Genomic DNA, 24,993 nt, shown 5'->3' with positions numbered 1-24,993 from the left:
CAGGCACGCACTGCACTGCTAATGATTGTGTACAAATGCTCTGGTGTCAATTAAACTTGTTCCCTATTCAGAGCTTTGTGACTTTTATTGGCACGTTTCAGATATTCAAATATCACACAGCAACAGCACATGTGAACATGCTGCAGGATGTGGAGGTTGTGAGTTTCTCTTCACTGCATCTGTTTCTCTATTGACTAATATAAAAAGATGGCATATAAATAAAAAATAAAGGCACGTTCTACTCTAATGCAATCTGTGTTTTGACACAAACAAGACAAGTCTCATTGTTTCTTCACTTCAGCATAGAGATCCTCTGAGCCGTCAGCAGTCTGTGTCAAGCTGTTTGCTGTCTTGGACACTTTGACCTGCGCATACAGCGTGTCCTCCTGCTGTCCACTGTCCTGCACTGAGGACGCGGATGCTTCAGGTCTCCGCTTGGAGAAGTCGATCTCTCCATAGTGGATGTCTTCTCCCTCTACTTCTCTTTTTCCTGCTTGCTCTCCAGCAATCTGTTCTTCACCTGTTCGAGACTACAAAAACATGGAGTGCGGTGAGTCGCCGTATGTGGACTGTCATGATCCAGCTTTTACTGCACACAGCAATCAAATACCTTATAGCCAACTACTCTTGTGTGGGTTGTAGAGTTTTCAGTTTTTAACCGCAGTGGCTTGCCAACAGGATATTTTGTCATATATATTTCAGTGCACATTGTTTGTGAACAGATGCAGCACATTCACAGTTTAGCATTTTCCCACCTGACTCCGGTGCTGAGTTGACGCTGTCAACCTTGACCGCCTCGAACGTATGAGAACACTGTTAAATGAACCATGAGTGAGAAATCTGGATTAGTACAGAAAGTGAATGTAGAAAACGTGCTCTTTGAGACGTGGCTGCAGTGATGTAAAGATGACTCAATCATCTGTGCCTTCATGTTGAACCCAGCTGTGGCTGAAACTCAAGTTCCAACTAACTGAGCCAGTCACATTAGATGCTTGAATTTGTGACACTTACCAAACACTGACGACCAGGCAGATGAGCATGATGATCCCAATAATTCCTCCAACCACTTGCCCCCACAGTAGAGATGCACTGGATGGTTCTGCTCATTGAAAGTCAACAAATATTTGCAATTTTCACTTTTCAGAGGTTAAACAAGTGGATTCAGTCCTGTTCAGTATTTACCTTTTTTGTTCAGATCAAACTCTGATGATTGTTGTTGACCAAGAGCATTTGTGGCCACGCAGTAATAAACTCCTCCATCTGTCGCATTCAAGCTGTAAAACCATCCTTCAGACACATTCATGGCTCCATCTTTGCTCTTCTTGAACCAGGTGAAGCTGCTGACGGGAGGCTTGGCTCTGCTGGAGCAGGTCAGGTTCACCCAGCTGCCTGATTTACTGACGGACACTGAGGTGTCTTTAGGAGTGTCTGAGGAAAGCGTGACAGAGATGTGAGATATGAGAGTAACATCAGAGCCTGAATAAGAGCCTTTATTTCTATCCTGTGCTGACAGCATCCAGTAACAAACTCTGGTTGTCTTACATGAAACACTGAGAGTCTTTATCTCCTCTGCTGTCTTCACATTTTTGCCGTCATTCACAGGATATGCAGCAGAACAGGCGATGTTGTATCCATCATGGTGGTCTGACAGAGTGATGCGCTCCTGGATTTTAGTTGTAAAGGTTCCGTCTGTGTTCTCCTCTATTGTGTTGAGAGAGTCTTGTTGGAGGTTCCAGGTGAGTTTAGGAGGCGAGTGAGGACAGGGAGTGAAAGCTGAGCAGCTTATAGTGACGGACTGATTCTCCTTCAGATCACCTGGGATCTCAATTCTGGGGCTCGCAGGAGAATCTGTGGTTTAGAAACAGGCTCACAATCAACTTTTGTGCCCAAACCTCTGCCTAAATCCCTTGTTTTTAAAAAATAATAATTATAGCATTATAGACTGATAAGAAAACAAAACTCTCTTACCTTTAACTCTTATTTGAACATGATTACAAATAGCTGTTGCCTTGAATTCACTGTCCTGCATTCTGAAGAAATATTTGTCTGTGTAATTTAACATTAATCTGTGAAACAGAGTGGTGCAGTTTTTCTCACTCAGGTTTCCCGTAATACTGATTTGATAGGTGTTAACTGTCCCACTGCTATTGAAAATCACATTTCCTGAATGTTCATCAAAGTTGTGGTCCGTTTTGATCCACACACCAAAGTTTTTAAGTGTGTTAAACTGTCGTTCTGGTTCAGCTTTAAAGGTACATGGGATTCGCAAACAGGATCCGCTCAGTCCTTCTATCTCCTCTGGTGCAGTAATGAAAAGGTGTGACATTTGAGGACAAGCAGCCAAAACACCTGCAAAAGCAGACTCACAATTAACATAATGTGGAGCAAAACCATGAATAGAAAGAGAAAACTCCACTTCAGCAGCAGCATGCATGTCATTTTTATAAATCATCAGAGTGTAAACAGCTGTAGAAGTGAGTAGTGACTCTAAACGAAACTGTTTCCAAATAAAAGTGACTGAACCAACAGCTCACCTGAAACAAAGAGGACACTCAGTAAAATGCTGGCTGTCCCCATATTCACAGATAGCACTGCCATGACACTCATCCCTGCATTTGCAGACACAGATGCAGATTTCTGGAGTTATTACAATGAATGCAAGAGCTCGTAACAACATGTTAAAACACTCACATTCATCCCACAAACCAGGGCTGTGTGTGTTTAAGTGGTGGTCAGTTAACATCTGCAGACCTGTAAATTTATGATATTTCAGCTGACAGTTATTTAGTCAAATATTAAGCATCGGTTCTGATCAGCAAACCTATCAAATAAAATAAGAAATCAGATTTGTTTATGGAAATAATATAACTATCTTGATGAAAAAATGTTTCCTTACCAGATGAGTCCACGTCAGACGGGGAGCAGCGACGAGATCCTTTGGCTGTGATGATGATTTTAATGTGGAAACACTTCAGTTCATGAATTCAGCTGAAGTGTAACACACCAAATATCTAACTTCCTTTTTTTTTTTTTTTTTTTTTTTTTAGCTGTTGCAATTTAAACCCAAGTTGACTTCCTGTGTTTCAAGACTTCAGAGTAAGTCAAGGTATTTATTTTTTCATCTATTTATTTATGTCTGCTGAATGTCATCTGACTTACGGTAAAGATCAAAGAAAAGCAAGAAGTTGTCATATTTATTTCGAACACGTGGAAATATGAACTGGCAAACAAAGAAAGAACACGCTGCAGAAAAAGTACATTTGCTGAATCTGAATGTCTCACTTCAGTCTCCTGCTTCGTCTCAGTCTCAGGTTCAAAAGCACAGCATTCTCCTCCAGCTGGTGTTTGTTATAAATCAGCTTGAATGACCTTTTGATATTAAACCTGCCAAAACACAACCGAATTCTCAGTAACTGATTGTATCTGTGAGAGAGGAAGAGGTGGGAGGAATCAAAAACTGACCAAATGAGATCATGCAAATATTTGAAAGTTTTACTCCATTTTGTTTGTCATCATCTTATTTACATAATAAGAAATATCACACTCTGTTTGTATTTATTGCTGCTATTATTCCATCTTAGCTTGATATAACAACATTTGTCAGCAGTCAAGTCATTTTTCTGCTTGCCCTTTTTAAACCTATTGGGATGAAAGGGTATGATTTTGGTAATGTGCACACATAATGTGTAAAATGTTGAGTTGAAAGCTGCTTTAGTTGCGTGCTGAGCTTTTCATCATCAGATGCCAAGCCTGGCATCTTCACCATCGAGCAAAACACAAGTCCACGTACGATGAAGAAATATACTGCATGTTTTGAGCAAATCAGCCGTGTGTGGTGAACCAGGATCAGATTCGGCTTTATTGGCCAAGTGTGTGTGCACATGCAAGGAATCTGACTCCAGTTTGAAGTTTATGGGAGGAAAGGGGATTTTGAGATCAGTCAACAGCACGTGCTCTGATAAAAAATACACAAAAGACACATTTTAAATAGAATACAATGAGCTGCAGCCACCGAAGAGCATTTCTTTGAATAATGAAACAGTATTTGTTTAAAAAAAACTACACGTCCATCCATTTATTTTTTCTTCACTTCAGCATAGAGAGCCTCTGAGCCGTCAGCAGTCTGCTCTGAGCTGTTTGCTGGCTTGGACACTTTGACCTGTGCATACAGCGTGTCCTGCTGCTGTCCACTGTCCTGCACTGAGGACGGGGACGCTCCAGGTCTCTGCTTGGAGAAGTCGAGCTCTCCATAGTGGATGTCTTCTTTTTCTGTTGCTTCGGCTCTTTCTTGGACAGCTGGCTCTTCGGCTGTCAGGCTCTGTGAAAAAATGGAGAAATGTTGTGAAGCCTTCATCTGCTTTCTTCACATCACCTCATTTTGTCTCTGATTCAGCTCCCAAAAATGATCTTATGTATTTGCAGATACCACAGTCAATTGTTAATGTTGGTTGTTCACAGGATGTTTCATCACACTTCCTGTGTTTCTCCATATTTATTCACTATGACAAGCCTGTTCACTCTGCTACTATTCATACTGACTGCACTCATAGGATCTAAACATGTTCACAACACGCAATTCTACACTTTACATTTCGACATGTTCCCACCTGTGTCTGTTGTGAAGTTGGATGTTTTGACTTTAACCTCCTGGAAAACACAAGAAGGCTGTCAGCTTCATTGTTTGTGGGAAAATAAGACAATTAATAATACAATACCACTAAATACTTAAAAGTTATTTCACAACTTAGAGAAAGCACAGCCATAATCACACTCAGTCTTTCACCTGTTGTCTGAGATGACAGCCATGTATGCTTCTTTTTTTATTTAGGCAGCCATCCAATCACTCATATAACTCAGTACCAACATTAATTCAGCAGGTAAAGTTATGTGATATCGAGAGACTCAGGGAAGAAGAATCGAGTCATCTGGATAAAAATAATATCTGCGTTGTGTATGAGTGTAGTGTGACCTTGTGGCTGCATGAAGACGCAACACTAATGGCCCAAGAATAGAACCCAGAGGAACTCCACAAACAAACCTTTGGCTCTGAATTCTCAGTAACAGAAAAAAGCACTATATTATTTCTAAGACATTCAGTCAAAGTCGAATAATCAACAGCATGAAACGTACATCTGGGCTGTAGAAGAGCTCACAGTGATAAATATTGAGAGGAGTCAACAAGCCAGTCACGAATTAAACATTTAGGAGAAAATATGGACACAAATACAATCTTTTGGTGCACAAATCTGAGTACAAAATTAATTTGAGATGCTCACCAAACAGCAGCAACAACAAATATGAGGACAATGACCCCAACGATCCCTCCAACAGCTGCCCCCCACGGTGAGGAGCTACTGGGCTGTTTTACTCCTACAGACACAAAAGCATTACAAGTCAATTAGAATCATGATAATGAGCGCCTTTCATGTGAAGCTCAGCGTGACTATATTGCACAAGTTTATCAACATATTATACCAAATGCAGTAATGCCGTGGGCCACGTGTTTGCAGACGTGTGGAGTTCATTTCACACTGTGTCATAATATCAGAATATGTGAAAACAGTGTCAGAAGATTGTGGTCAAGCTTTTGAAAATACATTAGGGGAAATCTTTGGTCTCATTTTTTTCCTCAGTTGCTCTCAGTTCTCTCCTTTCATCTCAGTTCCTGTTGTTATTTTCATTATCACCATCATTCATGCCAGCCTCTTCTTTTCTGCTTTGCCATACTGTCATGACTCATTCGCACATCTGTTTTCATATACTCTCAAGAGCACCTTTCTCTGTAGATACTGTTTTCAACTTCCCATTAATCTCTCCTTATTTAATATAAACACATTATTTGCAATTCTGCAAATATCTGCATGATGCATAAAATACTTTATCCAACATTAATGGTTCCTATTTCACTTCTGGATGCTGTACAGTTCCATGTTTACCTTCAGCAGTCAGATCAATCTCTGATGACTGTTGTCGACCAAGAGCATTTGTGGCCACGCAGTAATAAACTCCTCCATCTGTCGCATTCAAGCTGTAAAACCATCCTTCAGACACGTTCATGGCTCCATCTTTGCTCTTCTTGAACCAGGTGAAGCTGCTGACGGGAGGCTTGGCTCTGCTGGAGCAGGTCAGGTTCACCCAGCTGCCTGATTTATTGACGGACACTGAGGTGTCTTTAGGAGTGTCTGAGGAAAGCGTGACAGAGATGTGAGATATGAGAGTAACATCAGAGCCTGAATAAGATCCTTTATTTCTGTCCTGTGCTGACAGCATCCAGTAACAAACTCTGGTTGTCTTACATGAAACACTGAGAGTCTTTATCTCCTCTGCTGTCTTCACATTTTTGCTTTCATTCACAGGATATGCAGCAGAACAGGTGATGTTGTATCCATCATGGTGGTCTGACAGAGTGATGCTCTCCTGGATTTTAGTTGTAAAGGTTCCGTCTGTGTTCTCCTCTATTGTGTTGAGAGAGTCTTGTTGGAGGTTCCAGGTGAGTTTAGGAGGCGAGTGAGGACAGGGAGTGAAAGCTGAGCAGCTTATAGTGACGGACTGATTCTCTTTCAAATCACCTGGGATCTCAATGCCGGGGCTCGCAGGAGAATCTGTGGTTTCCAATCAAACACACAGTTTACACATAAGAATCCAGTACAGCTTGTGCAGTTTGTTATTTTGATTGTAAAACTGTCATGAAAGTTCATTCAGCTTCATCAGTGTGTTAAAAAGTCATGTTGATTTTGTCATTCACTGATGAGGGTATGACAGGTCACCACATGGCACTTCCCTTTTTTCGAGCCTGTTCATGAACGAGCATGCTTTAAATAGCAATGCAAAACAGAATATATGATATGATACGTAACATGGCTGCTTTCTGGAACATTTGGCCACAACCGATTCTGCTTGAGCTCTCTTACCTCGAACTGTGATTTGAAGAGGATCACAAGACGCTGTTGCCATGTATGGTTTGTTCTCAACTCTGAAGAAGTATTTGTCTGTGTAACTTGTGAGTAATCTGGAAAATGAAGTGGTGCAGTTTTTCTCAGTCAGGTTTCCTGTAATATTCATTGGATACTTGTTAGCTTTCTTACTGCTGTTGAAAACCACATTGCTTGAATCTTTGCCAAATCTGGAGTCACTTTTGATCCAGATCCCAGAGGTTTCTCTTGTGCCGTCAAACTCTTCTTTGTTTTTAGCTCTAAAGCTACATGGGATTAGCAAACAGGATCCACTCAGTGCTTCCATCTTCTGTGGTACAGTAATAACTAGGGCTGCTGGCTTTCGACAATCAGCCAGAACACCTGTAGAGTTAACAAACAGAAAAATCTGCATTCAGATGAAGTTCATGATAGTGTCCTGTTAACAGTCTCTCTATAAAACATTTCACTTTGCAGTCAGGGCACGAACAGCCGAAAAGAGTAACTCCATCTGTACTGCTCTTTCTGCTTTCATTATAAATGAAGTTTAGATGAATTTATTCAAGTCGTGCCTCCAAATAACTGAAGAAACAGCTCACCTGACACACAGAGGAAGCTCAGGAAAACGCTGGCTGTCACCATATTCACAGACAGAACTCGTTTCCCTGGATGTGCAAAAATAATCACTCAGTCTTATTTCAGTCTTCTTAATTGCAGCACGCACTGAGTTCTTACACAGCGTTCCTGTTGTTTTAAAGCAACTTCCCCTTTTTTTTCAAATCCACACCAGTATACTGACCTGTACCAAGTTGACAGTTTGTTTTATTGCTTGTGGTTAACAACATCTGCAGAGTAGACCAACAAATAACTTACTATTCTTCATGTACTGCGCTGACAGACACGCTATTTAAGTTTTAGTATAAGCAGCTAAGAAATAAAATGTAAAATAAAACGTTTCCTTACCAAAGGAGCCCACAGCTGGGAAATAAGAAAAATGAAGTGTTAGAATTTTTAGAGTGAAACGACACCTAAGCTAGCTGTTGTTATGTGAAGCAATGCAGTAAACTTTGTTTGCTGGGAAAGCTGCAAGGTGTCACTTGACCACCCATGAGTAAATGATGCAGAAATACAGGCAGCTCCGTCCTGACTGCTCATATCCTGTGAGCAAGGAAGTCAGAGATTGCGACACCTCAAAAACTTTGGGTTTCAAATGACTAATTCGTCCTCAAGGATTTCTGTTTTTAGCGTCCCTCATGCCAGCCTTTATGTTAAATCACCCAGGGGAAGTTTTAGCGTATGTAATTCACATATCAACAGTGTTTTTGCTGGCTTCTTTTCCGTCCTTCCTTTCTTTTCCTCCTGAAGACTGTCTGCTGCATGAAAAGCTTCATTTTTGTTTCGTGTAACACACATTGCATTCATCCAGGGAAAATTAATAACATAATCTAAACATCTTTCAGGAACTAAAGAAAAGTCCCAATATACCAGTTCAGCACGAGATAAATCATTTTTTTTACTTTTGTGTTATACTCACTTTAACAAAGAAACACAGAACAGAAAAAATCATCACATAAAAATACTATTCTTAGTCTTTTTCTTAATATTCTTGGGTCATGTTTAAAGAAACATGACTTTATTGAAGTGTGAACAAAGACTTAGAAGTGCTTCATCGCTGTAGGATTGTGGGCGGTACTTCAGTCTCACATGCGGGAAGCCGGGGTTCACCTCCCCGGAGTCCAGAAAGTCCCCAGGGACTGGCAACTCTAATAAAAGTTTATTTAAAAAAAAAGATAAAAAACTAAGACTAAGAAGTGATTGAAGACGAGACGATCCGGTATGTCGTTCCATTTAGAGCGAGCATCATCCTCTCCTTGTACTTCATAATGACATCTCAGTCGCTGTGTTGACGTAGTCTGCTTCTGCTGCTTCCTGTGGCGATGAAACAAGTAGTGTGAGTACTCCGGCTTTTATGAAATAGTTGTCATTGGTGTTGCGGTTGTGTTTGTGTCACACGGCCTCACAACACCCACATTACAGAAGAGCAGATGGAGCAGTTCACCACCAACCACCGAGATGAGACCTGAACATCAGAAATCTAAAGAGAAACCTCTAATATCTGATTCTTGAGAGCTGAATCTCTTTCCTGAGGAGGAAGAAAGAGAGATAAATCTACTCATCTAGTCGCTTACCTTCACTGGTTTAGAGGAGCGTCTTGATCTAAACCAACTGAAAGAAAAACACAATGCAGTGAAGCCTTTTTTGTTGTTGCTCATGCTGTAATGATGCTGATCTGTTCCATGCATCCAAAGCTCATTTAAAATGAGACAAATTTGTCTTTAGCTGCAAACTGTCACATGAAAAAAGTTTGTCTCACCACTCAAAGATGACCAGCGTACTGACGAGCATGATGATTCCCAGGATCATCACTATGACTTCGACGCCAACCCGGCCAGCCGGTTGATCACCTGTGACACAAAGCATGGTCGCCTTCTGAAACGCTACAACACCGCAAACCGTAATTCCTGTGCTTACCTTCAAACACCAACTGCTGTCCCGTTGATAGCTGAATGTCCAGATCATTTCTGCATCCGCAATAGAACAGTCTGCCTCGATCACTGTGGGCCACTTTAAAGCCATAAACCTGTGTATCGACTCTGATCAGCTCCAGTCTGCCATCGCTGATCATGAACCAGACAAAGTGGACAACAGGAGGGTTTCCTCTGCAGGAGCACGTCAGGTTCACCGCGCTGCCAACCGACACTGGCTCAGAGGGACTGACGACCACCGCTGTGTTCCTGGGAGCGTCTGGAAGGTTTGGCATGTGGAGAGATTTTGGAGTGTCTATAACCAAGGAAACCATTATTTGTATGTCTTCATAATACAAAATCAAATGAAGTCTTACATGAAACACTGAGAGTCTCTGTCTGCTCTGCTGTCTTCACATCTCTCCCTTCATTCACAGGATATGCGGCAGAACAGGCGATGTTGTATCCATCATGGTGGTCTGACAGAGTGATGCTCTCCTGGATTTTAGTGGAAAACGTTCCGTCTGTGTTCTCCTCTATTGTGTTGAGAGAGTCTTGTTGGAGGTTCCAGGTGAGTTTAGGAGGCGAGTGAGGACAGGGAGTGAAAGCTGAGCAGCTTATAGTGACGGACTGATTCTCCTTCAGATCACCTGAGATCTCAATTCTGGGGCTCGCAGGAGAATCTGTGGTTTCCAATCAAACACACAGTTTACACATAAGAATAGACAGTAAATAGGAATAGTAAACAGTAGGGCAGTGAGGCCAGTCTTTGAAGGCTAATGCTGACCCTTAAGTTGCCTCAATGTCCTCAAATATGGTTATTTTACAGTAGTAAGAATATTTGTGGTTCATTCAAACCCTATGTTTTGGTCTAAATCTTAAATATGACATGACAAAACTGTGAAAAACTGATGAGCAAACATTAAAAAAAAACTCTTACCTTTAACTGCTATTTGAACAGGGTTGCAAACTGCTGTTGCCAGATATGGTCGGTTCTCAATTCTGAAGAAATATGTGCTTGTGTGACCTTTGGTTAAATTGGAAAACAGAGTGGTGCAGTTTTTCTGACTGAGGTCCCCAGTGAGACTTACTGGGTATGTGTTGACTGCACGGCTACTGTTGAAAATCACATTTGTGTCAGAAAGTCTCATGGGGTCCTTGTTGATCCACACCCCAAAGGTTGGTCTCGTGCTGTTGAGTTCCTCCACTGATTTAGATCTAAAGGTACATGGGATCTGCACACAAGATCCACTCAGTCCTTCCATCTCCTGTGGTGCAGTAATGACAAGGTCTGAATCCTCTGGACAAGCAGCCAAAACACCTGTGAAACCAGACTCATGTCGCACATCATGTCTAAAAACAATCTTTATGAACATAAAGCCAAAATATACTTCAGAAAATATTGCATTATGGTCTTTTTTTGTCATGTCATTGTCATATTTGCAACAAGCAGGTAACACCCTCCCTTTAATCCCCCACAAGACCGGCTCCAATGGTGATCTACACCCATCAAATGATCTCCACCCGGGTCAAAAAGCGGAATACTTTACTGTGTTACACATATTATTTAAGAACAGAAAAGTCATTACAAGTACACTTTTACATTTGCATATTATGCAAAGGCATCTTTCCAGACACCCTGTCAGACTGTTCTCTTCACTGGAACCTGAGATTTAATATGTCATGTCAGTGGTGGGCCGTGATTTCCAGATTTCCAGAAGTTTGTAAAAAGTTGTGGCAATTTAGCATACTATTTACACACAAGTACACTCAGGTATTACTCAAGTGGTACTCAAGGACTACTTGAGTACACTTATGTATACTTGAAGGCAACAAAAATAGCACAAAGTGTACTTAATACAGTCTTAGTACAATTTTAAGTATAGTATTTTTTTTTTTTTTTTTTTGTACCTGCATGGGCAGATCACTAAGTCAGCGTGGTCACAGTGGCACAAGCACTCAGGGAGAAAACACACATTGTAATGGTCACATAAATCAAGGGGAAAACCCTGTGCTCTGTTTCTGAATGAGGTTCAAACTGGAAATAATTCAAGTGATGAAGAAAAATGACTAAACAAACGGCTCACCTGAAATAAAGAAGACACTCAGTAACATGCTGGCTGTCACCATGTTCACAGGCAGGTCTGCTCACCTGCATTTACAAACACCACAGCGCTGTTAATTCACTTCAATCGCGTACATTTACAGGTCCTGAACGCCCAGACTTCACTGCGGTTTAGGAAGTGATTCACATCTGAAGAGCTAAATTTTGACATTATGACGTTAAATACCTACAAAATGAAAAATGTCTTTTTTCAATGCAGATCACAAGACAAATAATATAACTTTGTGTCTCAAAAGGATATGAAGTAAAAGCAGTAGAAATCGTAAATTCTTTGCCTTACCCAACAAGCCCCGAGCAAAAAGGGGAAACGAGGTCTTTTGATTGTAACGTGAAAGTGATGTAAGAGAAGAGATTCAGCTACTGCCAGGAAATTCGTGCAACACACCAACCACCCCATTTAGCCACTGAGTCACTGCAAACTGGTGCCATGTCATCTTCACGTGGAAACTATCAGATTAAATCAGATTATCAAGTCTATGCATCTACATATTTTTCTTATATAATACAGTTTTATTTTTATTTATTTTTTTTTTTCTATTCCTTTTTATGTCTATCTATACTTTTTAATATTACTTCTACTGCCTGTAACACCCAGATTTCTCCTATGGGGGACTGATGAAGTGTTATACACTACGACAGTGGCATGTGAGAGACACCATAGTGACAGATAAAAATATTAACTCTTTAACTTTCCACAATGGTGATGTGCTGCTCTTCACTGTAAATGCTGTATTTCACTGTGTGCAATGACATCTAATCTGATCTAAGTGAAAAACATTTCATAGAGTATCAGAAAAAAATCCTCCTTGCACTTGAGGCAGAGAGAAGCTCTTCATATTAGAAAGAATTCATATTTAAATAATATTTAAGAGTTGAACTTTCACAGGAAAATTTGAAATGTCTACTCCACATAAACCCACACACGGACAACTCTCCTGATAAAAATAACTGTCAGCATAAGACTTTGTGAGCACACTGACGGCACACATGCAGCTCCTTTCGGAGAAACACTGTTTGGAAAAAATGTCAGTTTTGAATTAACAAGTATCAGAAAACTGTTATCAAGTGAAACAATATTCTGAAAACATTTGTTTCTTGTGGGGCTCTTATTTGGGACTACACACAAAATAAATCCAAGTCATATAACTTTACTCTCTCTCTCATGTATGTATATACTCGTATTTCATCAGTTAGAGCCGTGCATTGTAAACAGCTTGCTAACTAGATGTAGTGATAAAGACAGCCACAGTAAACATGTTTCATCTGCACAGCAGTAAATGAGATTGAGGAACTTGCCTCACACTGCTGATTCACTGGACTTGTGAATTTCACTTGTGAATTTATGTGTCATTTCAACACCACAGTCTTTATACTAATGTCTACATGTACAGCACTGCACTGACTGCATATCCTCCAAATATGCTTCCAGCACCTTAGCAAAGATTTATCATCCTGTATTATGTACCCCAAATATATTTCTAACGCTCTGTGGACAGAAAACACTGGTGTTCAACATTATGATGACCAAAAATGAGTCAATGAAAAGGCTGATGACAAGTTTATCTACAAAAAAAAATGTCATTACTTTTATTGAACATCAGAAAACACACTTTTCTACATCATTTTTTTGGTCATGTACATACAGTTTTTTCAGCCTTGTACTGTGTTGTAGCTTCCTTCTGCCTAACCTGGAGGTTTTTTGTACTCTGTTTAGTACGTGTTACTCATTACAATAATTACTTCTCAAGGGAAATCTACGTTCAGTCTATTTTCCCTTCCTAAATTTGCCCGGCGTTGCTCCAGTCTTCTGCTTCTTTTTAGCCGATCCTTTAATCTCAGGTTCCTAAGTGAGGCAAAAGAAATAAAACAAATGAGTCCAAAATTCAAAAGATAAATGTACAAAAGAAACTTGCTGTAAGAAAAGTAAAAACAAGGATTAGAAAAATTCATCATATACACTGGCATCAAAATAAAGCAGTGCACGGAGCACCTCTGCTTACTCTTTAGGTAAAAGGACTCGTTAAAGATTCATGCCTGGGGTACAACTGGAGGAGGTTAAATTAATAAGAGATAAGGTGCAATTATTTTGGAAACACGCAGGAGTAGTTTTTCTAAATGTACCTTCCGTTTGGAGGACAGAGATCCAGTGATGGTGAAGAAAGAATCCAGTCGCCCCTGTGTGCTGCCCTGTCGGCTCTTCACAATCTTCTTACAGCCATTACGCATCCTGTCCTCACTGCACACACACACCCAAACCCAGAAATCAGTAAAACACTTATCTATGCACAATGTTATTTCTAGCTGCACTTTCCATCTTTTTTTTTTGTCTCAGTGACAAATACAAGCATTCAAAGCAGCATTTAGAAGAATGGATGTAACTACACAACTGCCTGCAACAAATAACTAAAGCAGATCTTTGAGAAGGTTCACTCTATGACTGCTCAACAAAAGGGTTCACTGCAAAGAGTCCGCCGTGAACAGGCTCTGGAATGTGTCCTAAACCTCATGTCTTATGTAAAAAGGTTGCTCTCAAGTGACGCTAGAACCATAAACTCTGCCTCTACATGCCCAGCAGTGCAGACTAGTGGTCATATGTTGTAATATCAGCTGGTCTGGTCATAGCATCACTGCACCAACAAACATCATGACCGTCATCATCCATCTTCAGTGCAAGAAAAGTCAATAATCAAGCAAAAACAAACCCAACACGCAGTGCAGTGCTGCAGAGAGTCTGCTGGTGGTTCACCTGAACTGCTTCTCGTTGCACATGAACTGGATCAGTCCCTCCTCGTCCGGCTCATTCCACTTCAGCTCGACTGAGGAACAGTCCACCACTTCTGGCTCCAAAAACAAACCCCTGGCTTCTTTGTACAGCCAGTTCTCTGGAGCAGGGTACTTCTGCATGAAGGCAAGCAAGACAGACAGAGACTGAGAACCAAACCCTGCTTCGTTTAACTGCCTGAACGTCTGGACTGTAGCAGACGTCAACTTACACTGAGGTCAATGTTTTCTAGGATCTCCTCAATGCAGCTGTGCTGTTTGATCAAGTCGATGGCTCTTTTGGGGCCAATCCCCTTAATGGTGCCGCAGTAGTCGCAGCCCAGCAGAATACAAAGGTCGATGAACTAGGATGGACCATGAAAAGGAGGAGTTAATGCAAGAAAGGCTGAAATATCACACTCTACCTGTCCCAACTGCGCTTATAGTTCCACAGTACAGTTAAGAATAAGGAGAGTATTGTGACATTTCTGAACAGCATTTGGTTTGCAGAGCACACTCTGCAAGATAAAGACAGAGGAAGCAGTTCTGTAATTTTACCACAGATGGAAAATGACACTCTATCATGTAACGTGCTGCACCTTTCTCAAAGTCAGGTAAAAAACGCACCTGTTCATTGGTCAGGCCGATGTCCTGCAGCATTCGACTGAAGTGGAACTCTTGTATAGGAAGTTTCCTGAAATAAATATATTACATGATGTATTATCAAAATTATCCAAAGATCTAAATGTTTAACTATGAAATATGACATAATACACGTTTAGGTTCCTTCCTACTGGCTCACTGTGAAACAAAGAGATGCCTACAGTGGAAAACAATGATGAACAGTGGGACTCAGGTGCAACATTACTTTGCTTCACTGGCTGTAAGGTGTCGGAGCAGGACATTTGTGCCAAAGGTCAACCCATCCATATCCTCTGTTGCTGTGGCAAAGACCTTCCCTGCTTTAACCAGAGCAGCACAGCTGGCCTCCGCCTCACATGGAGCCTGCAACACAAAAACACAACAAATTACATTTCACAGAATTATTCAGCCACGCCTGTCCTGTCAATCGATTTCTTTGACATGGGAAAAATGCTTTTGTTGCCAGGTCTACAGAAGAGCAGCAGGAGTTTCACTGTACTTCTCAGGCCTTTTTGCAAATCATAATTCATGAACATTCGATACCATTGGCACAATGTTAAGAACATTTGCTTTGTTTGAACATTACATTTTCTGTCCTTCATGGTCTTTAAAGCCTAGTCTGACAATCAACATGCAACTGCAATAACAATGAAAATGTCAGAAAGAGCACTGAGATTCCCCAAAACTGGTTGACCGTCAATACAAATGTCGTAATATAACAAAGGCAGAAAGAGTTGTAACAAAGCGAGAGCAGATCTTACCTCAATGTAAGGCACTCCCATCAGGGTCAGCAGCTTCTTGCACTCATCATTATGCTGCCTGGTGACTTTCACCAGACGCTTGCTGAATTTATCAATATTCTCTTGCTCCCCTGGGTCGAGGCAAACAAAATTTGCAGACATAACCAACGTGAAAGGTTTTGTACAATCACCACCATGTAAATAAAGCTTATATAAAATATACACCAGTCATTGCTCTTGTTAAATAAAGCATGAAACACATTAACTGTACCAGTTTCCTGGGCTTCAGCCAACAGCTTCTCAGCCTCTGCCCTCCTCTCTCCTCTCTTCTCCAGCTGGGGGTGAAGAGAAGAAAGACAGAGTGAGAGAAGGAAGGTGTAAGATGATGTAAGTTGCAATAAACAAAACACAATTCATTAAAACAAGGGTGAAAGCAAATATAAGTCACATTTCGTCTCCTTTCATTTCCAAACAAATGATTTACACATGATGACAGTTTTGAAATGTTTTTGCATTGACTGATCAACCAAACAACAGATTACAGAGACCAATGTCACAGTTCTGACCACACTGTTTGACTTGCAGGTGATCAAGATTACAGGTGACGTGCAAACAAAAGCAACACTGCAAGGCAATGAAAAAAAAACTGATTCAGGCTGATAACCATGACCACAATGACAAATGCAGGGTGAAAAGCACCAGAGGGAAATCACACTAACCTCTGCTGACTTGAGCATCGGGGGCTTGCCGTCAAACACGTAAACGGGTTTGATACCGTGTTCCAGCATGCGGATTGTCCGGTAGAACATCCCCATCAGGTGGCTGAAAAAAAGAGCAAATAGTTGGCAAAAATATCTCAGCTTTGTGCCCAGATTGAACTACCTGGTCTGGGATCCGTCCAAGAACTATTTTATCTCTAATGTGTGTCCTATAGCCTGAATGTCAAAGGGTCTGTATTGTGGGCATTGCACCTTGTCGTCTCTCCATCCTCATTCTGCAGAACGTTCCCGTCCTGGCGCACAGCAATCAGGAACTGGTAGATACACATGGAGGCATCTATAGCAATTTTCCTGCCTGCAAAAGTTCCAAAAAGCAGTTTGTAAATTATCAACACAATCGTATCAAGTGGAACAACTTCCTGAACTACCTATAAGCTGGTTTCTATTTAAGCCTTTATTCACTATAAGGTAAAGTGAATAAGATTCATTAACTTATCCAAAAGTTCAGACCTGCATGTATTATGTAAAACAGGCTATGTGTTACAGTTTTAATAAAGGATCCCATGGTGGACTGAATAATGAGAAACTGTTTATGTACTGTTAATGCAAAACAGAGAAAATAAACTTTTGAAACCCCAATCTGAAACCATTAATACACCAAAGAGGCCCGTTATGATTACCAAAATAGTTCTTGATGTCTTGCTCTTTGATGGCGCCAGGGGCCTGGTCAGCAATCAGCTTAGCAAGTCCGTGTATTCCCATTGCGTTGGTCTGAAGCTCGAACTTCAACACTTAAGTCTGAAAACAATGAAATAGTGTTTGTTAATTCTATTGTTATAACGATCCACCCTCGCTACACGCTGCAGGGGCCCCAGTAACAGATTAATCATGCTTAATCTCCCCAAATAATGTCTCAATCAGTAACGTCGCGCACCCGGCGTTAAACGTTTACGGTTTGTTTACACATGTGCTGCTTCGTCTGATGCACGCCGAATTATAGACTAGCAACTGGTTATGGTTAATTCATAACATCAGCTATGGTCTACGAGTGAGGACTTGTAGTGAAAGACAGCCACATTAAATCGGCAGTTTTTTGAAAGAGGTCTGGGGTGCGGGATGGAACATGTCCCGGCTTAGTAGCTTTGCTGCAGAGCGCTAACTACAGGTAAACTTACAGACGTGTAGCTAGCACAGGGGCTAAAACATAAACAATCTCACATTTATTCACAATGCACATGCTATTAGCGGATAGCAACAAGTGCCATCTCTACACTGTACATACTGAATTATGTTAAACTATTTTATTGATTACAACAGACTCACCCGTTGGCTCTTAGACTCCAGTTTGACCACTTGTCGCGGGGACTCGCGCGCGAGGAACTGCGTCTCTTTCGCGGGAAATCAAATGGCAGGCATTAACTATCAATCTATCGAGCACGGCATTGCCGAAGATGCAGGGGAACTGCGCATCGACGGTGCATGTGTGATTAAACAGGTCTGAGTTGTAACGAGGAAGTACTGGAAGGACATTCGATTGGTTCATTGAGGTTGAAGGAAATCCGGTCGGTACAGCAAAATAATAGTGTCGCTCAGCTACGAGCAAAAACGGTCTAAATGTCGGCTATCGGTCGCTATATGGCACGGAAGTAATCCACTTCAGTTTCAAATGGCTTGTGAGGGGGAATGTATTACCGGCTGCGAATAATCGGGAACGACTGCCGTGTGTTTTTGTTTCTCCGCCCACTCCGGAAAACTCAACCGAGTCGTCGTTATTTTTATTTTTTAAGGTGACGTGGAGTCGGACCCGCTCTTCTACACTGTCTCAGGTGTCAGTAAAAGTGCTTGACGTACCCGGATAAGGACTCAATGAATGCATAATACGTTGGTACATTGCATCGAGGATTTCCAAGATGTTTAGCTGTAAATCTTAACGGCGGGCTCCAGTAGCGGCGCATACCGGAGCAGCGACGAGACTGTCGGGGCCTGGAGTCCGAGGAATCCGGCGGACAAACAGGTTTTGTTGGATCTGCGGCATCAGTACTGAAGTGACACAACAGAGATACTGGTAAAGCAGATTTGGCTAACTCCTTGTCTGTAGTCACATGCTGCCTTGAATAAAGCAGTGCTGATGAAGGTTGTTTGTTTTCCACGAATCAGTCAGGCCCTCTTGTAGTCACATTTCTTCACACGGAATGTACAAGACAAATATCATGTGCCCTGCGTTTCGTGGCACTACTTGACCTTGCTCTTCCTCGTAGAGCCGTAAATTGGGGAATAGTCTATTATTGCTATCGCTTCACTCATTACATGCTAATACAAAGAGTTAACAAAAACATTGCCGCTTTGGCTGTTGTTATTTGTCCATCTGGTATAAGTCTGTGTTAAATCTTAAAAAAACGTGGTGGGAAAAATCTTATCAAATGCAGGTTCAGGAGGTCCAGACAGCTGTGATGCTTCCCTGAAGAGGAAGAACAGAGGACAGTTTGACAGATTATTGACATCTGATCGGCTTCTTGAGACCACTGTCACCTTGTAGCTGTTCTACAAGCAGCTTCGGTCAGAAACCTGCTAAATACATTTTCCAGTGTCTTTAAAAAAGTGCTTACTATTTATCAAGCACATGCAGTACATTATCCTCCAGGGGCAGTCCTATTTGAACTAAAATCTGCTGTCACCAGAGCACTTTTCACTATGATGATCAGCATATCAGTATAATGATGCCCAATGCAGGAAGGAAAATGTGATCAACTACATTTTAAATGCAGTGAAATACAGACAACTCACACCTTTTTCATTGATGTGACATTTGATCAGTAATGCGACATCAGTGCTTACTATGGGTCAGTGTCTTAAATACGTTTTCATATCCTGTATATATATAGAGAGAAATACTGCGTAGTGTCAAACTAGTGTTCAGCCATACCCAGAATGGGAGGTCATTAGTTTTGAGTTAATTACGCCTGCTTGCAGCTATTACGAAGCTTTTGCAAAACAAAAAGAAACAATGGCACTGTAGCACTATACTTTACTGTAGCGTCAGCATTTCACTTCCAAAATGTGGCATTGCTGCATATTCGTATGGGAGTTCAACATGCAGTGTGCAAAATATGTTTCCAGTACATTTTTAATATTGAAAGCAACATCGTAATCAGGACTTCTGAGAGACCCCTGTAGTGTTAAAACAATAACACCTATGGTTGTATATATAGGCAATTTCACTTCCTGTAAGCTCTCACAAACTCATAACGGACAAATAAAAACTTGACAATGAAAGATGAAAGACGTAATTCTTTGTGGTAACGCAGTGCCTCATTTCTTTCTGAGTGTTTCTCAATTTTCTGCTGTTTGTTCGAGTAATGAGGGAGTGACGTTGCATAAAATTCTCCATTTAAACCACTTGACACATAAATCATCACATAGGGAGTCTAAGGCTTGTTTCCTTACTTGAAATGAGAGGCATGCTGTGAGTCTCAGGACAGACAGTCGAGTTTAAATCACACCTGTCCCTCATGAGCTGATGAATTGTCCATCTTTGCAACAGGGGTTATGCGGTGTGGAATAGGACACCTGCCAGGTGGCTGCCAGAGGACGATGGGCCTGCACTGCGTCTTGATCCTGTGCTTGTTCTCAGGCTGGGCAGTGGGCTACAAGCAGGGGGACAACGTGACTCTCTATGTCAACAAAGTGGGCCCTTATCATAACCCCCAGGAGACGTATCACTACTACACTCTGCCCGTTTGCCGACCAGAGAAGGTCAGTCTTTGTTCTGTTTCGCGGCGTATTAATGCTTTGCTGTAATTCAAAGAAGGAAGTGGAGGTTATTTTGTCACGCTAATGTAGAGATAACAAGTCTCTGCATTACTTGTAAAATTGCTTTCATCTGAAAGGTGCTGAACGTGGCCATAAATGATAGTAATGTCATGTAAGATTAGAAGAAAAATTTAAATGGCTTGAAATTGGATTTTACTCCCCCCTGTGTCCATGTGAGCAGGATGTGTCAGGTTTTATTTGAGACTTTATTTTGAGACTTCCCTGAAGAGGCCTTGGCTGCATTGATTACAGGGGAAAAAAAAGTAGAAAGGTAATTATTGGATGTATGATTGTGTTGTTGGAGGTGGATCCCAAATGTACAATAGCAGTAACCTTATGGGATATGGTACAGTGATGAAGTATGATTGTGGCCAGCTTTTTTTTTTTTTTTAACACGCTCTTACTTGTGATCTAACACGTCATCTTCAGGTGCACCACAAGTCCCTGAGTCTGGGCGAAGTGCTGGATGGTGACAGGATGGCAGAATCGTTATATCACATCCGGTTCAGAGAGAACGTGGAGAAAAAAACTCTATGCCAGCTCACCCTTTCGGAGAAACAGGTATTTATTGACACAAGACCAGGATAGGCATTAAGTATCAAGGCTGCTGAATGCTTTTTATACTAATACACATTGTGGTTTAAGCCTCAGTACTCTCAAAGGCTCAAAGGGGATTTAAACTGTCAGTGATTTATGAAGTTGCTTCATTTTAATTTGAATCCAAATGGTAATTATGATTGCTTAACATTTCCTCAAGTAGATGGTTGTCTCGAATATGCCAGTTTACTGTAATGTCGTTTGAAAAAGATAGCTGGTATGATACAATGAAACTGCTAAATTTCCCTCCTCAAAAATATAATAACTAGAAGGAGGCCAGCAGTCCACTCCTCTATGATATACAAATCTGCACAGCCACTATATATACTATGCATGGATATATTTCCCAAAGTTATGTCAAAATCTGGTTGTGCCAAGCTCATCATCTCAGATTTGCATTTATTGCACACTTAGAAAAAAAAGTGCTGTTATAGTTGTGGCAGTGTTCCAGTTGTTCCAGTTTTCCCATGAAACCACTGTCCCCGAGTCGCCATAGCAGCTGCTTTCTGTATGAAGTCTGAGTAACTGCATGTGTACGCTGCCCCAGAGGATTACTGGTGCCTGGGAGTGTAGACTGTGACATGGAGTCATTCCATCTCTACAGCGGGCTGTTGTGTCACTGTTGAACTTTACTACCATCTACTGGATTTTAATGTCCATGACATTTATTCTGCCAGGGCCAAATGCCCAATTTGTTCACCAAAGTGAAAAATAATTTGTGTGCCCGTGATTTGGATCGCCTCCAAAATTTCACGACCCGTGCTAATCTGTTCCACCAAGATTCATGGGAATCAGGCCAGTAGTTCTTCTGTAATTCTGCTGACACACAGAGAAACAAATTGAACTGAAAACACAACATTCTTTGCAGAAGTAATAAAACTGAAACTTAGGTGTGCTAACAGCCTTCAGGACTTCATAAAGATGTGTGTCTGTGTCAGGATATGATGCTACACTTAAAATACTACAAGCTGTGGTCCTTGATGCATGTGAAATGCGATGGTGGATGTTTTGTGTGTGTCAGGTGGACGAGCTCCGCGAGGCCATCGAGGAGCTGTTCTACTTTGAGTTTGTCCTGGACGATATTCCAATCTGGGGGTTTGTGGGATACATAGAGGAGAGCGGCTTCCTGCCTCATAGCCACAAGGTAAGCCTGTTGTGCTTCTGAAGGTTTGTGGGATATGTGGAGAGGGAGACGAAGAGAAACACAGAAAGACTGTAAGTTCTGTCTTTGTCTCTCCCCCTGCCCTCCTCTCTCTCCTCCAACAGGTGGGTTTATGGACTCACCTAGACTTCAACATTGAGTACAACGGCGACTCTGTGATCTTCGCCAACGTCTCAGTGAAGGACGTCAAACCCGTTCCCCTGGAGGAGGGTGCGGGTGCAGCAGTGGGTGGAGTCGGGGTGGGTGGAGGCAGCCTGACAGTCACCCACACCTACAGCGTGCGCTGGTTCGAGTCACCTCTGCCTCACTCCCGGAGAGCCGAGCGCCTCCGAGACTACTCGTTCTTCCCCAAAACGCTGGAGATCCACTGGCTCTCCATCATCAACTCATTGGTGCTGGTGGTGCTGCTGCTGGGCTTCGTCATCATCATTCTCATGCGGGTCCTTAAGAATGACTTTGCCAGGTTGGTCAAGTTGATAAAACTAATGAGTTAATTCTGATAAAACAACTTAGTCTCTCTTAATTTTAAAGTTTCTGCTATTCGGGTACACGATAACCTCCTGGGTGACTGTGTTGTTCCCTCACCTGCAGGTACAATGTGGAGGAGGAGGGCGGCTGTGATGATCTGGACCAGGGAGACAACGGCTGGAAGATCATCCACACTGATGTCTTCAGGTTTCCCCCTTACAAAAGCCTGCTGTGTGCCGTGCTGGGAGTGGGGGCTCAGTTCCTTACCCTTGCCACAGGTGAGCGGTCATCCTCAAATAGACCTGAACACAGTAACACACATGGCTGAACGCGGCGTGTTAAATTCCAAAACAGCGTCAGGCACTATCATTGTTCTGTTTGGAAAGTGAGCACACTTCTTCCTCTTTGCGATAGGAATCATCATCATGGCACTGCTGGGAATGTTCAACGTGCACCGCCATGGTGCTATCAACTCTGCGGCCATCGTCCTGTACGCTCTGACCAGCTGTGTGTCGGGCTATGTGTCATGCAGCTTCTACACACAGATCAACGGCCAGCGCTGGGCGTGGAACATCATCCTCACCTCATCGCTCTTCTCCGGTGAGTCGGAGTCGGAGATATTCATCAATGAAAACACTGAAATATTTGATCCATTATCATACTCTCAAGTGGATTTTCTCAATGTATTATCTGGAGTGGCTGTCCTTCATTCTCGTGGTCATTTGTTCCCACAGCTCCTCTGTTCCTGACATGGAGCGTAGTGAACTCGATCCACTGGTGGAGCGGCTCCACTCAGGCTCTGCCGGCCACCACCGTGCTCCTCCTCCTGGGGGCCTGGGTGCTGGTGGGCTTCCCGCTCACGGTCATCGGCGGCATCGTGGGAAAGAACCGAGCCGGCAGCTTCCAGGCGCCCTGCCGCACTCGCAACATCGCCCGGCAGATCCCTACACAGCCCTGGTACAAGCACACGGCTGTGCACATGGCCATCGGCGGCTTCCTGCCATTCAGGTGAGCTGTCTTTGGCTTCAACGCAGGTTAAACAAAATGTTTTAGGGTTTTAGTGCAACGTTAATTCATTTTTTACTCACTCGTTCCTCCTCTCTATCAATTTTCTCCCTCAGTGCCATCTCAGTGGAGCTGTACTACATCTTTGCCACCGTTTGGGGTAGAGAGCACTACACCCTCTACGGCATCCTGCTGTGCGTCTTCGCCATCCTCCTCTCAGTGGGCGCCTGCATCTCTGTGGCGCTCACCTACTTCCTGCTGTCTGGCGAGGACTACCGATGGTGGTGGCGGAGCGTGCTCAGCACTGGCTCCACAGGCCTCTTCATCTTCGTCTACTCTGTTTTCTACTACCGGAACCGGTCCTCTATGAGCGGCCTGGTGCAAAGCACGGAGTTCTTCGGCTACTCTCTGCTCACAGCGATGGTCTTCTCACTGATGCTGGGCAGCGTGTCGTTCTGGGCCTCGCTGGCATTCATTCGCTACATCTACCGTAGCCTCAAGATGGACTAGACATGAAGTATGCATACAGTCAGACACACAGCTGTAAACACACATTTCCCGCATAGCACACATGGACAATCCTCATTCTCTCTTGCTTTCACACATATACAACACACACACGCACATACACACCTCCTATGGGGTCAATGGGAGGAGAAACAGGGGCCTTTACCTTGATCTGACAGGAGCTAGTGATTGAACTCGAGCTGTCATTGTTGGAATAGTTGGCTGGATGGACAGATGAAGGGTGAGCTTGGGAGGGGGATCATGTATTTAAGGATAAATTGGGATATTTCAGTAAAAAGGGATGATTGTGTCCCATCAGGAGTGAATGGGTAAAATGTATGTTGAGATACATGAGTGAATGAATTTAATCATTGTATGGTGTAGTGTGGCATCATCTGCTCTAGTTCCTACTCAAAGGTCTATCAAGGCTTGGCAGGACCAACACATTCGGTACCCCCCCCCCCCACCCCTACCCATTACACCAGTTACCCACTGAGATAGCTAATTGTAGTTTTGACCGATTATGCAGCAATGCAAGTGCAACTACTTGCAGTTACACTCCCACACATAACTGTGGCAGCGTGGTCAAATAATAGAAAAGTTATGTTTTGCACTGGCCCTGTCAAGCTCCACGTGGCCCTGCAGTGGATAAGAGGATTGATGCCTTGTAGGTTGAAGAGCTGTTGCAAAAGTGTTGGTGATGGGAGCAATATTGTCAATGTATGCTATGGTCACCATTGACTATGATTTGGGTCCTGATGTAAATAGTCTTTTCAATAAAATACCTTTTAATACATATATTTTCCCAAGAGTTTGTACATTTTCTTCTTTTATGATGCCCTCTCTACTGCACAGCTCACCAACTGCCAGCATACTTTTACACACAATGCACCTAATGCAAAGCATAATCAAATGTTTCCATATTATCATACTCAGTAAAACACTCAAAGTGAAACAAGGACAATATTTCAAGTTGCCAAAGTGATCCTGTATTTATAGAAAAAAAAATGTGTTCAAATGTG

At 42.3% G+C, this 24,993-nt stretch overlaps 5 protein-coding genes across 7 annotated transcripts; 1 reads left to right on the top strand and 4 right to left on the bottom strand.

Annotated features, from left to right (window-relative positions):
- Positions 1–132: 132 nt before the first annotated feature.
- Positions 133–2,607, bottom strand: LOC143340144 (B-cell receptor CD22-like). Its single transcript, XM_076761784.1, has 7 exons — positions 2,535–2,607; positions 1,969–2,349; positions 1,543–1,848; positions 1,183–1,428; positions 1,012–1,099; positions 756–813; positions 133–530 (listed from the first exon to the last, which is right to left on the bottom strand). Exons 1-7 carry the CDS (start codon positions 2,605–2,607, stop codon positions 282–284), a joined length of 1,401 nt encoding a protein of 466 aa, XP_076617899.1. The 3' UTR covers positions 133–281.
- A 608-nt stretch (positions 2,608–3,215) lies between these two features.
- On the bottom strand, positions 3,216–7,945 carry LOC143340107 (B-cell receptor CD22-like). 2 transcript variants are annotated; one of them, XM_076761724.1, is made up of 9 exons: positions 7,875–7,945; positions 7,711–7,756; positions 7,511–7,576; positions 6,912–7,295; positions 6,297–6,602; positions 5,937–6,182; positions 5,277–5,370; positions 4,608–4,647; positions 3,216–4,318 (listed from the first exon to the last, which is right to left on the bottom strand). In XM_076761724.1, the coding sequence occupies exons 2-9, from the start codon at positions 7,754–7,756 to the stop codon at positions 4,076–4,078; spliced, it is 1,425 nt and encodes a 474-aa protein (XP_076617839.1). In that variant the 5' UTR covers positions 7,875–7,945; the 3' UTR covers positions 3,216–4,075. The 2 variants fall into 2 exon arrangements, with proteins under 2 accessions (XP_076617839.1, XP_076617840.1); XM_076761725.1 differs by lacking the exon at positions 7,711–7,756 and having other exon boundaries at positions 7,875–7,942.
- Positions 7,946–8,481: 536 nt separating this feature from the next.
- LOC143340108 (sialic acid-binding Ig-like lectin 14) lies at positions 8,482–11,909 on the bottom strand. 2 transcript variants are annotated; one of them, XM_076761726.1, is made up of 8 exons: positions 11,842–11,909; positions 11,524–11,588; positions 10,377–10,757; positions 9,814–10,119; positions 9,444–9,716; positions 9,286–9,376; positions 9,101–9,137; positions 8,482–8,840 (listed from the first exon to the last, which is right to left on the bottom strand). In XM_076761726.1, exons 2-8 carry the CDS (start codon positions 11,564–11,566, stop codon positions 8,790–8,792), a joined length of 1,182 nt encoding a protein of 393 aa, XP_076617841.1. In that variant the 5' UTR covers positions 11,567–11,588; positions 11,842–11,909; the 3' UTR covers positions 8,482–8,789. The 2 variants fall into 2 exon arrangements, with proteins under 2 accessions (XP_076617841.1, XP_076617842.1); XM_076761727.1 differs by lacking the exon at positions 11,842–11,909 and having other exon boundaries at positions 10,377–10,704; positions 11,524–11,589.
- A 1,214-nt stretch (positions 11,910–13,123) lies between these two features.
- Positions 13,124–17,823, bottom strand: fen1 (flap structure-specific endonuclease 1). The gene is made up of 12 exons (XM_076761498.1): positions 17,746–17,823; positions 17,103–17,220; positions 16,675–16,777; positions 16,423–16,525; positions 15,975–16,038; positions 15,725–15,834; positions 15,190–15,326; positions 14,949–15,015; positions 14,555–14,686; positions 14,308–14,459; positions 13,683–13,797; positions 13,124–13,404 (listed from the first exon to the last, which is right to left on the bottom strand). Exons 2-12 carry the CDS (start codon positions 17,182–17,184, stop codon positions 13,327–13,329), a joined length of 1,143 nt encoding a protein of 380 aa, XP_076617613.1. The 5' UTR covers positions 17,185–17,220; positions 17,746–17,823; the 3' UTR covers positions 13,124–13,326.
- Positions 17,824–17,958: 135 nt separating this feature from the next.
- tm9sf1 (transmembrane 9 superfamily member 1) lies at positions 17,959–24,771 on the top strand. Its single transcript, XM_076761723.1, has 9 exons — positions 17,959–18,487; positions 19,964–20,175; positions 20,662–20,793; positions 21,851–21,973; positions 22,096–22,454; positions 22,583–22,737; positions 22,874–23,059; positions 23,194–23,467; positions 23,581–24,771. The coding sequence occupies exons 2-9, from the start codon at positions 19,969–19,971 to the stop codon at positions 23,972–23,974; spliced, it is 1,830 nt and encodes a 609-aa protein (XP_076617838.1). The 5' UTR covers positions 17,959–18,487; positions 19,964–19,968; the 3' UTR covers positions 23,975–24,771.
- The last annotated feature ends 222 nt before the right edge of the window (positions 24,772–24,993 follow it).

The sequence above is a fragment of the Chaetodon auriga genome, chromosome 21, assembly GCF_051107435.1.
Source record: "Chaetodon auriga isolate fChaAug3 chromosome 21, fChaAug3.hap1, whole genome shotgun sequence".
NCBI lineage: Eukaryota > Metazoa > Chordata > Actinopteri > Chaetodontiformes > Chaetodontidae > Chaetodon > Chaetodon auriga.
This window is presented reverse-complemented; position numbering and strand designations above follow the sequence as displayed.

Excerpts from the sequence above, each read along its gene's own strand:
- LOC143340108 (XM_076761726.1), bottom strand. The coding sequence starts at position 11,566 with ATGGTGACAGCCAGCATGTTACTGAGTGTCTTCTTTATTTCAG. Across the intron at positions 10,758-11,523 it reads GAGTGTCTTCTTTATTTCAG|GTGTTTTGGCTGCTTGTCCA; the intron begins GTGAGCCGTTTG and ends CTGGTTTCACAG. Across the intron at positions 10,120-10,376 it reads TGTTCAAATAGCAGTTAAAG|ATTCTCCTGCGAGCCCCAGA; the intron begins GTAAGAGTTTTT and ends TGGAAACCACAG.
- tm9sf1 (XM_076761723.1), top strand. The coding sequence starts at position 19,969 with ATGCGGTGTGGAATAGGACACCTGCCAGGTGGCTGCCAGAGGACGATG. Across the intron at positions 20,176-20,661 it reads CCGTTTGCCGACCAGAGAAG|GTGCACCACAAGTCCCTGAG; the intron begins GTCAGTCTTTGT and ends CGTCATCTTCAG. Across the intron at positions 21,974-22,095 it reads TCCTGCCTCATAGCCACAAG|GTGGGTTTATGGACTCACCT; the intron begins GTAAGCCTGTTG and ends CTCCTCCAACAG.
- fen1 (XM_076761498.1), bottom strand. The coding sequence starts at position 17,184 with ATGGGAATACACGGACTTGCTAAGCTGATTGCTGACCAGGCCCCTGGC. Across the intron at positions 16,778-17,102 it reads AGACATCAAGAACTATTTTG|GCAGGAAAATTGCTATAGAT; the intron begins GTAATCATAACG and ends GAACTTTTGCAG. Across the intron at positions 16,039-16,422 it reads CGATGCTCAAGTCAGCAGAG|CTGGAGAAGAGAGGAGAGAG; the intron begins GTTAGTGTGATT and ends CTTCACCCCCAG.
- LOC143340107 (XM_076761724.1), bottom strand. The coding sequence starts at position 7,756 with ATGTTGTTAACCACAAGCAATAAAACAAACTGTCAACTTGGTACAG. Across the intron at positions 6,603-6,911 it reads TCTTCAAATCACAGTTCGAG|ATTCTCCTGCGAGCCCCGGC; the intron begins GTAAGAGAGCTC and ends TGGAAACCACAG. Across the intron at positions 6,183-6,296 it reads AAAGACTCTCAGTGTTTCAT|ACACTCCTAAAGACACCTCA; the intron begins GTAAGACAACCA and ends CGCTTTCCTCAG.
- LOC143340144 (XM_076761784.1), bottom strand. The coding sequence starts at position 2,607 with ATGAGTGTCATGGCAGTGCTATCTGTGAATATGGGGACAGCCAGCATT. Across the intron at positions 814-1,011 it reads TGCCTGGTCGTCAGTGTTTG|TGTTCTCATACGTTCGAGGC; the intron begins GTAAGTGTCACA and ends TTCATTTAACAG. Across the intron at positions 531-755 it reads CAACTCAGCACCGGAGTCAG|TCTCGAACAGGTGAAGAACA; the intron begins GTGGGAAAATGC and ends ATGTTTTTGTAG.